At 35.6% G+C, this 17,839-nt stretch overlaps 1 protein-coding gene across 1 annotated transcript; it reads right to left on the reverse strand.

Moving 5' to 3' along the window:
- Window positions 1-12,787: 12,787 nt before the first annotated feature.
- Window positions 12,788-16,313, reverse strand: LOC107419996 (probable serine/threonine-protein kinase At1g01540). Its single transcript, XM_016028848.4, has 7 exons — window positions 15,319-16,313; window positions 14,920-15,024; window positions 14,626-14,748; window positions 14,361-14,531; window positions 14,121-14,250; window positions 13,779-13,988; window positions 12,788-13,147 (listed from the first exon to the last, which is right to left on the reverse strand). The coding sequence occupies exons 1-7, from the start codon at window positions 15,984-15,986 to the stop codon at window positions 12,986-12,988; spliced, it is 1,569 nt and encodes a 522-aa protein (XP_015884334.3). The 5' UTR covers window positions 15,987-16,313; the 3' UTR covers window positions 12,788-12,985.
- Between the last annotated feature and the right edge of the window lie 1,526 nt (window positions 16,314-17,839).

The following is a 17,839-nucleotide window of genomic DNA, read 5'->3' on the forward strand; positions in this document are numbered from 1 at the left end:
TTCGCGGACATTGAACCTAAATTGGGCCGCCTTATTAGTTTTGGATCTAGGAAAGCATGGACGAATTAGAATCTCAATTGGGTCTCTTGAGAAATGTAAACAAAATCCACAAAATAAAAACGTATCTGCTATTATTAGAAGCGAGAAACACAACACACACACGTATACAAATATATACTTAAAAAGTCAACATCTTGGAAATTACTATCGGACTTCTCACTTTGTGCCCGCCATCTTCTCCAATCCAAACTAGTTCACCATTTAGAACTTTCCCCTCCTTACTCCCTTTGTAACTCACAACCTTATGGTGTAAGATATCTCTTGTATTTGTTTCTGAAAACCAACTTCTTTGGCGACACTTCAACTTCACAACCATATGGTGCTGTCACATTGACCTCATAAATTACTGCGCCTTTTCCCACATTGGTCAACATTGTAAAAAGCAATATTGGATGGATAATTGAGATCATCATGAAAAGAAGAGTTTAAGCATTTGTAGTCGGTCGAACCTGTGATGCTTAGGGCTTCCTTCTCCGTAAATTTCATAGAGCACAAAGGACTTACATAGTCTTGTGGAGGTGAATCATAAATCAAACCTGGGTCGAGTGCTACATTCGGATCGATTTGACCCGAACCCATATCCATAGGTGAGGCAAATTGCTAATCTCGGTCGCCATCTCTTATGGGATTATAAGTGTTATCCAATGGATTCAAAGTGGTCCTTATAGCAGACCTAATGGCAGCAGGAGTCCATTCCAAATGTGGACTTTTGACAAGAGAAGCTAAGCCGGTAGTATAAGACCAGGCCGCCGATGTCCCATATATCATTCTCACCGAAATCATTGTAAATTGGGCCTGTTTGGGGCGCTCGTTTGTCAGGAACCCAAGAGCCCAAAACTAGGGACCCAGGTGCCATTACATCTGAACTTTACGATACTTGGAAATCTGGAAGGAGGACGCCTTTTGGTGAGGATTCTAAAACAGTGGGTGCAGGCTTCCAACCAGTGAATGTCTGACCGAACGTAATGCTTGTGGTTGTGTTCTCAGCAGTTGTTGCACAATGAATCACTTTTGATGCATCTTCAGAGCTAAATCACAACTCCAGGAACCTTAACTTCATGAATAGGATAATCAAATATGAATATAGAGCCTTTTTAAATCTGAAAACAGAATGTTTTGTATTTGAGAGAAGACTGCATATACAGCGCTGATATTTTTGTCACGGATGATGATGATGATGCTGGATTTGTTATCAGCTGCTTCATATAATGAGAGTAGTGATTCATCGCATTCAGATATGGTTTTGTTTGTATACCAACTATTGAACATTTTCCAATTTGGGACCTGTACTTGAAGGGAAAACCGTCAAACCTAGGAATTTTTCTCCAAAGCCGAGGCCACAGAGCCTGCTGCAGTGGTGATGACCCAAGGGATGCCACTATGTAAATTTCCAGGAATGCCCCCATTTCCTGCAGGACAAGAAACTAGAATTCCTTTCTGTAGAGCACCAAATGAAGCTATTGCTATAGGATCCTCATACAGCGGCAATTTCTCATCAAACCCCAAAGGGGTGGAAATTATATCAACACCATCGGCAATTGCTTGGTCAATGCCGGCAACAACATCAGTGGCGTAGCCTCCCACATCCCAACACGGACACTTTGGCATTAGGTGCAATGCCTTTGGCGGTTCCATTTAGCATATATATTCAAAATAAGATACATGTTCCACAAAGTTTCCTCCAGCTATGGAAGAGACTGGTGTCCCATGCCCATGGATATCCCTTCCAGAATTTATGTGTTTAATGCTTATTTGTACAGCTAATAATAAATATTTACTGAAGTATTTGGGTCCTATGATCGCTTGGTATCTCCAGTGGTAATATTGTTATTATCATTGTGTCGAGCGTGACAGGTTAATCTTTGTGAGCGGAGATAACCCCTCTCAGTTTAATTAGAGTGTTTAGTTGATTTTTTTGGAAGGAAGCAAGAGAAACCATGGAAAGCGTCATTGTAAGTGTGGACTAGTGTTGATGGGTCTGATGGGGGAGGATGTGAGGAGTTATTATTGAGTTTGACGTAATCAATCATGAAAGAGTACCAGTACTGGTTATAGCTTGGGAAGATTTTAGGCATCAGGGAGGTGTTTATGTGAATGATATACGTGTAATTCTCAGCAGATATAATCGTATAATTCTGATCGGCCGAAGCAAATTTTGCATGGAAAGTGAAGAAAACAAACACTATGCGTGGTCAAACAAGGAAGATTAACACTCTTCATTGCTTCTATGAATGAGAACCGAAAACCTTTCCTCTGGCAGACACGAGGAATGGACCCTGTATATATATATATATATATAGTGTATTCAATGTGCTAATTTTTTTTTTTTTTTAATTTTTCCTCTCTTTTTTAGGAGTCAAGTATTTATAACAAAACTAATTCATCGAACTATATGTTTCATCATGCTGGTCATAATTGATCATAATTGTTGAAAGTAGTGTTCCTTGGTGCATGGAATCTTTAAAAGGTAAAGAAAAGTTGCTTTTAATAAATAACCTTAAAAGAGGCAATTTAATTTCAAAAAATAAATAAATAAATAAAAAATCTATTATATGTCTCCTTCTTGGTATCAATTAAAAACACTTTACGATAAGCATAGATACTAACGTATGGAAAAACAAGAATTTTCATTTTGGCATATTAGTATTAAAACCAATCAATCTGCAAGGACCCTTTAGATATAATTATTTGGGAAGTAAATAAATTGAGAACCTTAAGAACGGCAGGAATTGATTAGACTAAAGGACAATCATCACTTGCCAGCTTGTAGGTAGAATATTAAGTACCATCTTTCTAACGGACCTCAACTAGGCTTTTTGCTAAGAAACAGAATTTTATTCACGGCCCATCGGCGTGGGGGTTTGAATTGTCCCTTTAGCGGACGAATCAGTGCGGATCGTTAAAACTTATAGAAATGGACTTCTGTGTAAACTGTGAAGTTGTCACTTAAGAATTAGCAAGGCAACATGCAGGTTATTTTATTTATTTTTCTTATTTTTCACTTTTTAGTCGACCTCAAACTAGAATATAGCATGCAATCGCCTTCTGAATTAAACAGAAAAATGACAGCGAGTGAGTAGACTACTTAACGTAGTTAACTAGTTTTTAAGATGTTAATAAAATAGAATATATATTTTAGAATCTGTCACATAAGATAATATGTAACGAAATATTTTATTAGATGATGTCAAATATATTCTAATGTTTGACAGCCTATTGATTACATATAATCTGGTTATAAATTACATATAATAAATAGGGTATCAAAGCTACATAGCATGCCCAATATCATCTAGTACAAAAAGACTATATTAACAAATATGCCAAATTAGTTAGTTATTTTCCTACTCAATTTAATTTCTTCGTTTTGGTCAAGAGGTGTTCTTTTATCTCTATTCATACTTTAATTTTGAAGGTCGTTTTGTGGGAAACCAACATCTAAGTAAGTATTCCAAAATAATTTTTTTGCAGTTGGACAAGAATAGGGTGTTAAACTCGTCTTTGTTAGGAACTGAAGTTTTGTAAGATATTCTTCAACATAGATCTGGAAGATGTTGAATAAATTAATATTTGTGGACTTGGCATAATCAATTACTCACTTACAGAGCCTATTTATGCCATTAATGTGACTGGCTTATTTTATTGTTTTGTAGTAGGGTCCTTGATCACACACTCTCTATAAGACTCCAGTTGGCCCATTAGACTGGAGGACCAACTCTCTTTAAAAACCCAATGACTTACCCATATTTTTCCTAGTATTATTATATTATTAAATTATTAGTATTTTGTGTGTGTTAAAATTAATGGATAAGTATAACTTGCAGAGACTATAAAAGGTCTAGGGCAAGCAAACAAACATATGTCATACGGTATTTTTGATATTAGGGTTTTCAGAGATCTGAGAGTGGTTTGAGAGTACTGTGTCCATAGGCACTATTTTACATTGTTTTCTATTTTGCAGGATTAAAGATTTAATTTATCAATGGCTGTGTTTGGAGGTTAGTAATTTATGATTAATGGAATTTATTATGTATATTTAGATCCATAAAATCTAACAATTGGTATCAGAGCATGGTTAATATGCATAGTAAATTTCTTTGTAGTTTATCGTAGTTAGCATGTGAATATTGATATGTGTTTCGGCCATTCATGATTGATTATCAGTGTTCTAGATATATATATATATATATATATATATATACGTTGCTTTACATTAATTTTTCTTTTCTTTTCTTTTCTTGATTTGTGTACATATATAAATTTTGAGATTCAAGATTATGTATTCTATTAAACATATTTACGTATATATATATACTCATAGTCGATTATTGTTTGTTCTAAAAAATAAAAATAAAAAAATAAAAAATAAAAAAACCTGGGTTTTCGGCGATCGAATTTCACATGCTTGGGTGTTATAATTTTCTGGGTTTTGGACCAAATTGATTTGGGGAAAAAAGTTTCCCAAGAAGATACGAAACAAACGGCACCAATTTTGCCCAAAATTTTCTGGAATTTCTTGTGTTTCCATGGTTGTTTATTTTTGAGTTTTGGCCGATTATAATCTTAAGTTTGGATGTTTGTTTTAAGCTCTCCTTTAGGCCAAATTGATCTATGAATAATATTTTCCACACTGAAAGGAATCTATAGACACCGAAATTGAAGAAAACGGTGGCCCTTTTTGTGGTTTTCCGGTCGGGTTGGGGAAGCGGGTTGCGCGACCCGTTAACCAGGAATTGCGACCCGGCTCAATGAAGAAGATGCTGACGTCAGCATCCCTTTTACTGACATCATCAACCTAAATTATAAAAAAAAAAAAAACCTTTATTTTATTTTATTTGATATATCTTTATATCATTTTATCACTTATTTATTGTTGATTATTCATTCATCTATTGTTTTATTATTATTTTAAAAAAATGTTATTTCTTTATTTATTTATTTGTTTATTGGTAATTAGTTCATTTGTTTATTTGTTTAATTATTTTATTCCAAATTTATTGAATTAAATTAAATATCTATATTTGGAGAATTGGATTGTGTTAGTTTTCCATAAAGAGGCTTTGTGCCTAGTTGGTATAGTAATATGGAATTTTAAGTACTCACCTGTTGTGAGACTTATTTTATCTGCATTATGTGTACCAATGTAATGTATGTTGGCATAGTGGATGGGATGTTTTATATTTGCCTATTTCATGAAATTGCTAATATGTTATTTTCTCTCATTTATTAACTAGGGTCTATATGGGTAACTAGGCTACCCTGTCGATGGTTTTAGTTGCTTAGTATGACGCCTGGAATGGCAGTGGATGTTGATTGAATGCCATGAATCGCAGGTTCTGAGTTACCCTGTCGGTAATTCAGTTCAATGCATTTGATTGTGGTTATTTGGTTGACTGTCTCTGGCCCGCGAAAGGGTATCTTTAGTGCTACAAAGACCCTAGCGATATTTTATGTTTTGTGTTGAGGGGCTGGAAAATAGTAATTGAATTATCTTAAATTTTTGAATGTCTTGTTGTTTACTATTTTTGGAGCTAATAGCACCCCAAACCTTCTGCCCATGATTGCCATGATGAAATTGGATGGGACAAATTATCAGAAATGGAAGAAAACCTTAGTTATGAATTTGACATTTATGAAATTGGATTTGCCTTTGGAGATAGATTCACCCAAGATACCAACTAATAATAGTAGTGCAGTAATTAGGAAACTTTATTAGGATTGGAAGCATTCTAATAAGTGCTGCAAAATGATGATGGAGAATTACATGGATGAAGCTATATATGCTAGTATTCCTAAGGTTGATATAGCAAAAGAACTTCTCGAGGAGATAGGAAAGAAATTTATCAAGTTTGATATGAATGAGAAACATCATTATTTGGACCTTTTGAATAATACTGATAATGCTTATTAGATAGGAGAAAAGAAAGAGTACTTCAATGAAAGGTGTGGCTACTGCAATAAAATTGGACACAAGAAGATAGATTGTTGGCATTTGAAGGGAAAGCAAGAAAAGAAAGGGGATGATAAGGCAAATGGCGCCAACCAATCTTGAGCAGCATGTTTATATGGGAGATAACTCGAGAGTGAAGGTGAATATCATGGGAACAATCAAGTTAAAGCTTGCCACTGGATATGTTTTAGAATTACAAGAAGTTTCATATGTACCCTCAATTAGGAGGAATTTGTTATCTATTTCACTTTTGAATAATCAAGGTTTTAGTTTTTTGTTTGGGAATAATAAAGTTGAGATGTATAAGGATGATAAAGTTGTTGGTTTTGGAACTTTATATGGCAATTTATATAGACTTGGTTTATTTAGTAATGGTCTTAATTCTTCTGTTAATTCTGTTGTTGACCCTGTTATTGCTTCTAAACGTTCAAGAGTTAATGATAATTTCTCAATATTGTGGCATAACCGTTTGGGACATATTTCGAGGCACAGAATGGAAAGGTTAGTGAAGGATGGAATACTTTCTAATCTTGATTTTTCCGACTTGTCGACTTGTGTTGAATATGTGAAAGGAAAATTAACTTCTAAGGTTAGAAAAGATAAGATAGCTAGATGTGGAGATGTTTTGGAGTTAATTCATACTGATATATGTGGACTTTTCACTCCGATTGCTTTGAGTGGTTACAGGTATTTTATTACCTTCATTGATGTTTTTTCTCATTATGGACATGTTGAGCTTATCCGTGAGAAGGCGGATTCTTTAGTTGCTTTTAAAGAGTTTAAATTAAAGATGGAGCTTCAGAAGAATAAGAAAATAAAAGCTGTGAGGTCTGATAGAGGTGGTGAATTTTATGGCAGATATGATGAGACTGGGCGGAACCCAGGGTCATTCGCAATTTATTTACGTGAGTGTGGCATTGATGTGCAATATACAATGCCTGGTACACCTCAGCAGAATGGCATAGTTGAGAGGAGAAATCGCACTTTGTTGGATATGGTGCGATCTATGTTGGCAAATTCTAGCTTGCCAGATTACTTGTGGGGAGAGGCTTTACGGACGGCGGCATATATTTTAAATCAAGTTCCAAGTAAATCCATTCCTAAGACTCCTTTTGAGTTGTAGTCAGGGAGAAAGCCTAATTTGCATCATTTTTTAGTATGGGGTTGCAAAGCTGAAGTAAGGATTTATAATCCCCAAGTTAAGAAGTTGGATCCTAAAACCATTAGTGGATATTTTGTTGGCTATTGTATAGGATCTAGGGGTTCAAGATTCTTTTGTCCTTCTCACACCACCAGGATCGTGGAATCAGATAGAGCCATTTATTTTGAAGATGATTTTGGATTTGATGATAATAATGGAACAAGGGTGCCTCAATTTAGAGAAAAAAATATTTTCATTCCCAGTATAGTTGTTCCTGATAGAGATATTGTTGATCTAGTAGTTGATGAACCAGTAGTTGGTCAGAATGAACTCATTGTTGAAGAGCAGGATACCCCAGCTATTGTAGATGCTGATGTGCCTTTGAGAAGGTCACAAAGGATTAGGAGGTCAGCTATTCCTGATGACTATGAGGTTTACTTGCAGGAGCATGATTTTGACATAAGTGATGATTCAGATCCAGTCACTTATGAGGAAGCCATAAGCAGTTCGCACTCAAACTTTTGGTTGGATGCAATGGAAGATGAAATGAAATCCATGGCATCAAATGGTGTTTGGGATTTAGTTGAGTTACCAGAGGGTAGCAAGCCTATTAGGTGCAAATGGGTCTTTAAGACTAAAAAGGACTCCAATGGTCAAGTGGAGAGGTATAAGGCTAGACTTGTAGCTAAAGGGGTTAGCCAGAAAGAAGGAATTGATTATACAGAGACTTTCTCTCCTGTATCCACAAAGGATTCTTTTAAAATCATTATGGCAATTGTGGCACATTATGACCTAGAGTTGCATCAGATGGATGTCAAGACTACTTTTCTGAATGGTGATTTATTGAAGATGTGTATATGGTTCAACCAGTTGGCTTCCAGCAAACAGGGAATGGTAATTTAGTTTGTAAGCTTAAGAAGTCAATTTATGGTCTTAAGCAAGCTTCAAGACAATGATATCTTAAGTTTGATGAGGTTGTCATCCAAAATGGCTTTAAGGAGAATGTTGTTGATAGATGCATATATATAAAGGTCAGTGGGAACAGTTTTATATTTCTGGTGTTGTATGTTGATGACATACTTATGGCTACTAATGACACTGATCTATTGGCTCAGACAAAGCAGATATTGTGCAACTATTTTGATATGAAAGATCTTGGAGATGCTTCTTTTGTTTTGGGAATCAAGATTGTTCGAGATAGGACTAATTATGTGTTGCAATTGTCTCAGAGAGCTTATATTGATAAAATCCTTAAGAGAGTTGATATGCATAATTGTTCTCCTGGAAGTGTACTGGTCACAAAGGGTGAAAGATTTTCTAAGGATCAATGTCCCAAGAATGATAAAGAGAGGATGGCGATGAGAAATGTTCGTTATTTTTCAGCAGTAGGCAGTTTGATGTATGGTCAAGTATGTACACGGCCTGATATAGCTTTTGCTGTGGATGTGCTTGATAGATTTATGAGCAATCCCGGTCCTATTCATTACTAAGCAGTTAAAAAAAGTCTTTAGGTATATTCAGGGTACTAAAGATCATATGTTGACATATCGTCGCACCAACTCTCTTGAAGTAGTGGGTTATAGTGATGCAGACTATAAAGGTTGTGCGGATGATAAGAAATCTACCACTGGTTATATATTTATCATGGCAGGAGGTGCTGTGTCTTGGTGGAATGCCAAGCAGTCAGTGACAGCATCCTCGACTATGGAGGCAGAATATGTGGCGTGTTATGAGGCTACCCATCATGCAGTTTGGCTACGGAATTTTATCCGTGATTTAGGAGTAGTTGAGTCCATTGAGAGGCCTATTATGATGTATTGTGATAATACTGCAGCGGTATCTTTCTCCAATAATTTAAAAGGTACTCCTGGTGCGAAGTACATTGATGCGAAATATTTTGTGGTAAAGGAGAAAGTTGAAGAGGGCCTCATTACTGTTGTTCACATGCCGACTTATAGCATGGTGGTAGATCCACTGACCAATGCTTTACCGGTATGCATATTTGAGGAGCATGTATCCCGTATGGGATTGTTAGGTAGTTGAGACTGTTGTGGGACAGTGGGAGTTTGTTATATTTTCTGCAGTAATATCCATGTTGAGTATTATTTATTTATTTGAGTATTTTGATACATTGATGTATGTGGATCATTATTTATTTATGAGATGATTTATTACACATATTATTGCTCCTATATTTACAGGCCTGTTAAGACTATTAGTCTATGTATATGTGTATGTTGATCCACAGGTGCCATGGTGAATCCCTACTACCTAGTTTGGGTATATTGTTGTATCCTGTCGATACGCAATGTGCTTGAATGAAATGGTTTTGTGTGTTGGGGGATTGCACATGGTTAGGTAAATCTCTACTACCTAGACTAAGTTTATGGCATGTAAGGTACTCAGTTGAAATGGTATAATGTTTTGGAAGATTTACTGAGAGAATCTCTACTGTCTAGTCTAGTATATTGTTGTGCCTTGTCGGTATACTATATATTTGGATGAAATGGCATTATGGTTCGGGAGATTCTATAGTAAGTGAGTTTGGATTTTATATGATGATGATTATGCAGTCCAAGTGGGAGAATGTTGAATAAATTAATATTTGTGGACTTGGCATAATCAATTACTCACTTACAGGGCCTATTTATACCATTAATGGGACTGACTTATTTTATTATTTTGTAGTAGGGTCGTTGGTCACACACTCTCTATAAGACTCCAGTTGGCCCATTAGACTAGAGGACCAACTCTCTTTAAAAGCCCAATGACTTACCCATATTTTTTCCTAGTATTATTATATTATTAAATTATTAGTATTTTGTGTGTGTTAAAATTAATGGGTAAGTGTGACTTGCAGAGACTATAAAAGGGGTAGGGCAAGCAAACAAACATATGCCATACGGTATTTTTGATATTAGAGTTTTCAAAGATCTGAGAGTAGTTTGAGAGTAGTGTGTCCATAGACACTACTTTACATTGTTTTCTATTTTGCAGGATTAAAGATTTAATTTATCAATGACTGTATTTGGAAGTTAGTAATTTATGATTAATAGAATTTATTATCTAAGTAAGTATTCCAAAATAAATTTTTTGCAGTTGTACAAGAACAGGGTGTTAAACTCGTCCTTGTTAGGAACTGAAGTTATGTAAGATATTCTTCAACATAGTTATGGAAGATTCATAAAATTACCTCAACCATACACCCAACATATAGGTCCCTAATTAAAGTTATAAAATGATGTAACAAATGCATCAACTCTTGTTTTTGTCTTCTTGCTGGACTATTATTAATTGATGCTATCCAAACCAAAGACCTAATTGTAGCATTTCACCATTAAGATCGATAAATAAACAAATAAATAAATAGGCCTGTATAGTTATCCGCACAATATTTAGTCTTGTAATTGAATTGGCCTTGGAATTTTGGATAATGCAGACGTACGCATTCTAATAATTAGTGGGGAAAAGCATATTCTAATGATTTCAGTAGCATAATGTCACATATATATGGATAGGTCCCAACATTGGATTCTTTGTCAGTGAGAATGGACATGATGGTGGCTATAGTCTTCTAACACTCACCTGGACTACGGAGAATGGGAGAATCGCAGAAATTTCCGACTTTGACTTTCTCCATACGCTTTCTACAATATTTGGTTGAAACATGGTGATGTTGAAACTTGAAACAAAAATGATATACTTTTTCTAAGGAGTTAGGTTGGTCCAGAAATCATGAGAAAGGTAGTTGAAAAAATGCCCGCTTATTTTGCTGCCATCCATCACCTACAGAATAAGAAAAGAAACTGTAAACTTCTAGGAGTTGGTGGCCAATCTGGTTATTTTTGATAAAAAAAAAAATCTAAATAAAAATTGGACATGGATATATTTGGTACCAAAAGATGTGGCAGTTTATTAATAATTTTTTTAAAAGATAAATGCAATGAAATGATACCAAGTTATTAAATATAAAAAAATTTGTTAGTAAATTTGATAAGTCTAGAATGCTCACTCATTATATTTTCAATAATCTAAAACGAATAAATAGATACTAATTGCAATATTAAATTCTCAATTGTTATTATTATTATTATTACGTGAATTAAGACGTCAGCCGACGCTCTCCTCCGCTCCGAAGTCCAAACTGAAAACTATTCCTTTTGAGAAGACTTTTAACTGAGTTCAGATTAGGAATTGACAATAATATCAAATATAGTTAACAAAATAAGCAGCAATCCTGTTTAATATTTTGTGGCCAAATTTCTACTACACGCAAATCATACCCCCACAATGCATAAAATCAATACGTAGGGCCTCCCATACAATGTTGTGTTTCACCAACAGCCATACGAAATTTGACGGGGTTTAAGACAAAGGAAAGCGGAAGCAATAGCTTTTATTAAATTTGTCAGCTTGGATATGTAATTTTGTACTCGGGAATATAATTGGAAAAAAGAACCAAAATAAACATATCAAAAAATAGTCAAAGCGAGCGACCAAAAGAGTTTTCAGAACACAGACAGTGCCATTTGACCAGAACTAATTAACCGAGTAGGCTGTGGACACCTAAACGAAACCAGCGCTTCTACTCCTTTTTTTCCGCCCAAGGATTTCTTCAACAAATCGCGGTATCTAAAAACATAAAAGGGCTTTTGAGTTGAAATTTGGAAAACAATCACCAAAAAGAAAAGGAAGTCGAGACAGATTACAAAAAGCGAAAAGGAGAAAGCAGAATCAGAAAGTGCCCAAATAACTTTCCTATTGTAACCAAAACCAGAAAAACCCATAATTAGAGGGGTCCAAACCATTCAAGCATTTTGTACATTACTAGCTGTCAAGGTTTCTTCTGTCACATACAAAACGTCCCCACATCTTCTAAGGGATTGAAGCAGTGAACCTTGAAAAACTTATAGGACCCAGAGCCTTTTTTTTTTTTTTTTTTTTTTTTTTTTTCTAATCACCCTCACCTAACATAAAAAGAAAAAGTTTTTTTGTCTATACCCATTTTTTTTTTTTTAATTTTTGGTGAATTTGTCTATAACCATCTTAATGAGGGGAATACTTGTTGAAATATTTAATACTAAAGTATGCTGTCTTTTAAGATTATGATATGATGTAACATGCTGCTTATTGATCCTTTTTTTCATCCTCCGATATTACTGGTAAAATTTTGCGTGACAATATCCATTGATGTAGCTCTTTGTCGGTGACCCATATTCATAGTCTACAAACATTATAATATATTGGCTGCCAAAAAGAGAATATTTTGTGCACGCAATTCTATGTTAAATGAGAAAATGAATAGACCGTTTCTATTGGAAAAATTGGTTACGCTTTTTTCCCACTTGATTCTTTGGTATTTTAGGCCACGCGACAATTGACGAAGGAAAAATTTAATAATCTGTACAGCTTTATTTTAATAATTTTTTAAATAGAAATTTGGGGTGTCAAATAGCTTTTGTATGAATTCTATGGCGTGGCGGAGTTTCCATTGCAGCTTTGAACAAGGTCATTCCAAAATATCAATAAATGGACGAGAAATGTTAAAACATTTTAATCTAGTTCTTCGTCTAAGATGTTCAGTCAATCCATGGGGGAGATTTTTTTTTTTTTTTTTTTTTTTTAAAGAAAACAACTACTTGAAATGTTAAATTACATACAAATAATGGAACAAAATACTACAGCATCTACACGAGTGCAAACTCAATATTCATGTAAATCACATTTACAGAACTAAATAAAAATTTCATAAAAGATACAGGCCAAAAAAAAAAAAAAAAAAATGACAAAATTAGGTGTGCTGATTCATCTTATAGATGGATCTGATGAAGAACTTAATGAACTCCTTCAACTTGTTGGTTTCTCCACAAAGCTTTACTGGTTTGAGCACTACTTTCATAGCCGCTACTATCACCAGATTCACTCACACGCTTCTCCAACCTTGCAGTCGCACAATCATGCTGTGAACGTCCATGTTCTCTTCCGGTTCGCCGGTCCTGAAATTATTTCCAGAGAGATAATCCTGAATGAGAAATAACGATCCAAGAAGCTTACAGTATAACATATTATGATGCACGCCTCATATGCTGAAGAACATACTGGTCTTCGATAAATGTGGCTTTGCTATCAATTATTATTATTATTTTTTTCTTTTCTCCCCAAAATGGTTTGAATATTATCATATGGTAAAACAGGTTATATCAAGACCCTGTTTTTCACATAAATCTTGTGTAAAAGCACATGCTAGCAGACCGACCTTAAAAGTAGATGGGATAGGAATTTTATCACTCTGAGACAAGACAATACGGATACAGTCTTACAACGGTACGTTGAAAATAAAAAGTTATTCAAGGGAGCATCAAACTACTTAGTACCATAATGATGGAGTAACAATGCAACACCTGACCATGTACTCTGCTTGTGTTTCTAGCTTTAAATATCTTAACAGATCCAGTCATTATTACCCAAAAAAAAAAAAAATCCAGATCCAGTCATTTGTCATTCCAAGTTGCAAGTCCATAAAGAATATCAAGGAAACAGAGAAGGCAAAATTTTCAATCAAGGTAGCTATATCAGCATCTAGATAGTAATGCAAATGATAAGCAGCCATAATGACTGTGTACTCACATCTCGGAAAGGGAACTCATCAGCTTCAAGCATATGTATCACATGCCCCATTTTTGGCCTCTTTTGAGCATTAGGGTCAACACAGCGTAAAGCTACAAGAAGAGCACGTTTCAGTGCCCTTGAAGATGGCTTCTCCAGCAACCTAGGATCCAGAACTCCCTCTGCATTCCTATTTGTAACCATTGTTTTAAGCCACTCAACTAGGTTCACCTGAAAGTTTGATTCAACGATCCATATCAGAGTAAGAAAGGGAAACAAAAACAAGGAAAATCATTGTAAAACTATGTCGTGAACCGGCAGTATGACAATATGATGAAGTGATATCAATCAATTGAAACAGACCTCCCCTGGTGGGCGGCTATAGTCAACCGGGTTTCTTCCAGTAATGATCTCCATAAGAAGAATTCCAAAACTGTATACATCACTTCTTTCATTTAACATGCCAGTGCTGGCATATTCAGGAGCTACATATCTACAAAAGCAAAGCCAAACACGAGATTCAATTTTGCTTTGTCAAAATGGTGAAGAGATCAATACAGAAAGTGACTAGGATAATTTTCACTCAGAAAGGTCCAAACTGACCCAAAGGTTCCCATAACACGAGTTGTAACATAACTCCTCTCTGAGCCCAGGAGTTTTGCAAGGCCAAAGTCAGATACTTTGGGATTCCACTGCTTATCAAGTAAGATATTGCTTGACTTGATATCACGGTGAACAACCTTAGGTTCAAGTCCCTCGTGCAAGTATGTCAATCTGAATTATTGGTAAAGTTTCTGTTGTGATGGAAATTCAAAAAATAAAAATAAAAAACGTTCAATTGGGTGAGATAATTTGATTCAACAAGTACCCTTTTGCCATTCCAAGTATTATATTCATTCGGATCTCCCATGTAAGAGGACTGTAAGGCCCAACATCTCCATGAAGCCACTGTTCTAAGTTTCCATTATCAACATACTCATAAACAAGCATCCTATAACAACACAGTACCCACGTTAGACAAAACAAAAGTATCCTAATTAGTCCAAGAAGATGAAAAATTGATAAAAAAAAAATTCTCTTTTAAAGTATCGAGAAAATAGAATCGTATAAAAAGAATAATGATCAAAGGGATACATGTTGTAACTAAGGAAGATCAAATTACCTATGAGCTCCTTCAGCACAATAACCAAGCAACCTCACTAAATTTTTATGCCGAACGCGACCAATCGCTTCAACTTCAACCTTGAACTCCTTCTCAGCTTGTCCCCTGACACAAAGGAAGCAACATGTTAAGCTTTCCCCGGTCTAATTCCCCAACAAAACCCATGCAACTCGATGAACCTATATGCTAAATAAAGCTTCTCAAAATCACAATAACGTGACAGGTTTGGTAAATTTACCCAATTAAAGCTTCCAAATTCCCATCTGGGTAAATGATAAACAAGATTCTGACATTAAATTATAATAAGCAGTACAATCCCCAAGCTTACAAAGTGGGAAGGAGGATAATTGCAAAACTGGTTTATTAAATTACGAACAAAAGCAGGAAACCAAGAAATACCTGTTATTGAGCAAATTTTTTATGGCAACCTTTGTATTATCTTCCAAGACGCCACGGTACACAATTCCATAACCACCTTCACCAATCACATTCTCATCAGCAAAACCATTGGTAGAGACCTCAAGCTCTCTGAGAGTGTACCAGTGTCCCCAACCCAAATGCGAGACCTCCGGTGCAACTATCAGCGCCTGGTCTCCGGACCGAGCTTCACCGCTTCCATGGGAGGACCCACCACCCTTCTCCGGGCATAAAATCCGGTGGTCCTTTCCAATTTCAATGTGAATTCTGTGGCGGCCACCCACTGGGCTCTCATCCTCAGGCTGAGAAAGTAGAGCCTGAGCTCTGGCCAAAGGCTCCGATTCAGGGAAAGTGTCAGGGTTGTCAAGTTGGTGAGGCTTTGAGTCGGGTTGAGGAGGGTGAGTCGGGTTTCGAGCATAGTCGATCCTGATTTCCTGAATCTCCTTAGAGACGTTAGGGATGGTGGGATTCTGAGAGGATTTAGCTTTGGAAGAGCTGCTGTTACGCCTCGAAGTGAACCAGAGGGATATGAGGAACAGTACCAAAACTATGGCTGCTCCTACACATATACCAAGCACCACCCATAAGCGTAAACCAAAAATGGAAGTACGTTTGGAGAGCTGATCGTTCAGAAACGCATAGTCAGACATTATTCTCCTTCTTCTTCTACTACCTACTTGTCGTTGCCTACGCGAAACGCAACTCTTGGTGGTTCTTCTTCTTCTTCTTCTTCTTCTTCTTCTTCCAGAAACACATGGAAACAAGATAGAAGAAGAAGAAGTGAGACAAAGTGAATGTGCGGGTGGCAGTCGAAGTATAAATGAGGTAATTGAAGAAAATGGACTGCTCAGAGTGAGTGGGGTTTTAGACACAGAGAGATAGAGAAAGAAAGAGAGCTGGCAATGATGGGACTTTTAGAGTGGAGCAACCCAACCCTTTCCTTTTATTTTATTTTTTATTTTTTTAGTTTTTGGTAAATACCCAAACCCTCCCACTTCTTCTTTGTGCTGCTCTACTTTTATATTGGCTAAATGCGCAAATCTAGTATTATCTCCTCCTTCTACACGCTTGATTGCAAACCTATTAGTGCTCCTTTCCTCTCTCACTCATATTTATTTATTTATTTATTTATCACTTTCTTCTTATGACTTTTTGTATTTGTAGGTTTTTGCAATTTTTCTTTTGCATTGGATGTTGTGCCTCGCTGCATTTTTTAATTTGGGATTTTATATATTTCCTATATTGCTTTTGTCTGTTTCTTTAGTTTTTTAATGTCCAGGAAATATTTATATAATATATATATATAAAAGATGTTATTCACCAAAAAAAATAATAAATAAATAAAAGATGCTCAGAAATATTAATACAGAAATTTACTTTTAAAGAGATATTTGGCGATGTGGTAACAGTGGTGCATTTGGAATTGGATTGTTCCATTAAGCTTTTAATATCTCTTTGTTTGCTTATGAAGATTGTGTTTGACCACCCCATGGCTGTGGTTGCCCTGTCTATGAATTATGACTGGTTTCAATTAAGATAACATAAACAAAGTTTTAATGCTATGTGATATTTGCCTTTGCTAGCCAAGAGGATTAAGGCAGTCCGGCCTGCCTTGTTTAGGGCCAATACTATGCAAAACTAAAGGGTAATAATGTATACTCATTAGGTGTCACAATATTGAAAGCTGGAAGTATATGCTGTTTTTGTTACATAAAAGCTTTTGAATCAACGTGGCCTTAGTTAGGTAGTACGTGCTAAAAATGAATTAATTATTTTCTCTAAAAAAGGAACCATGATAGGTGTATCATTATGGCCTAGCACACATCAGATGTGTATATACCCCAAGTATATATCATGAATATTCTTCACGAGGAGAATTCTATTTGTCTTGATTGGCATATTCAACAAACTTGTTCATAATCTCTTCTCTATCCTAAGGAATTACAAAAATGAGGAAGACTCTGAACCGATAAATGACCTAATTGCTACCAACTTATGACTATAAAAGCAGCAATTTTTTTTTTCATGCATTTTGAAATACTTAGCATAAAATGAATGATATCTAGATCGGACCAATGAGAGATTTCAATTTGTAAACACTAGTAGTCCATCTACAAGAGGAAAAGGAAGTAGAGAATGTTATAATAGGTTTAAGATTGGTGTTTTAATCCTGAGTCCCAAGTCACTGTTATAACCTGCCATCGTGTTTCATGCCCATTGGTTATCAATGTTAGGTTTGGAAAATAAATATATGAGAAGCACATCTTTGGTTAAATGAATTCCATCTCCATGTTCATAGCGATTAGGAGAATGGGGTCTTCTTCGATTTGATAAATAAATAAATTAACTAAATGAGAAAGAGTTAAAAAGAACAATCTTCCTTTTTGGGCATGTCTTATTAGTAGACTCGTTATATGACTATTAGGCATTTAAGCACCTAGCAAAACAGTCGGTAGCCAGTACCCCCACCCGCCAAGAAGAAGTTTCGTACAAGCCCATTTGT

Source organism: Ziziphus jujuba, chromosome 5, assembly GCF_031755915.1.
Source record: "Ziziphus jujuba cultivar Dongzao chromosome 5, ASM3175591v1".
Lineage (NCBI taxonomy): Eukaryota > Viridiplantae > Streptophyta > Magnoliopsida > Rosales > Rhamnaceae > Ziziphus > Ziziphus jujuba.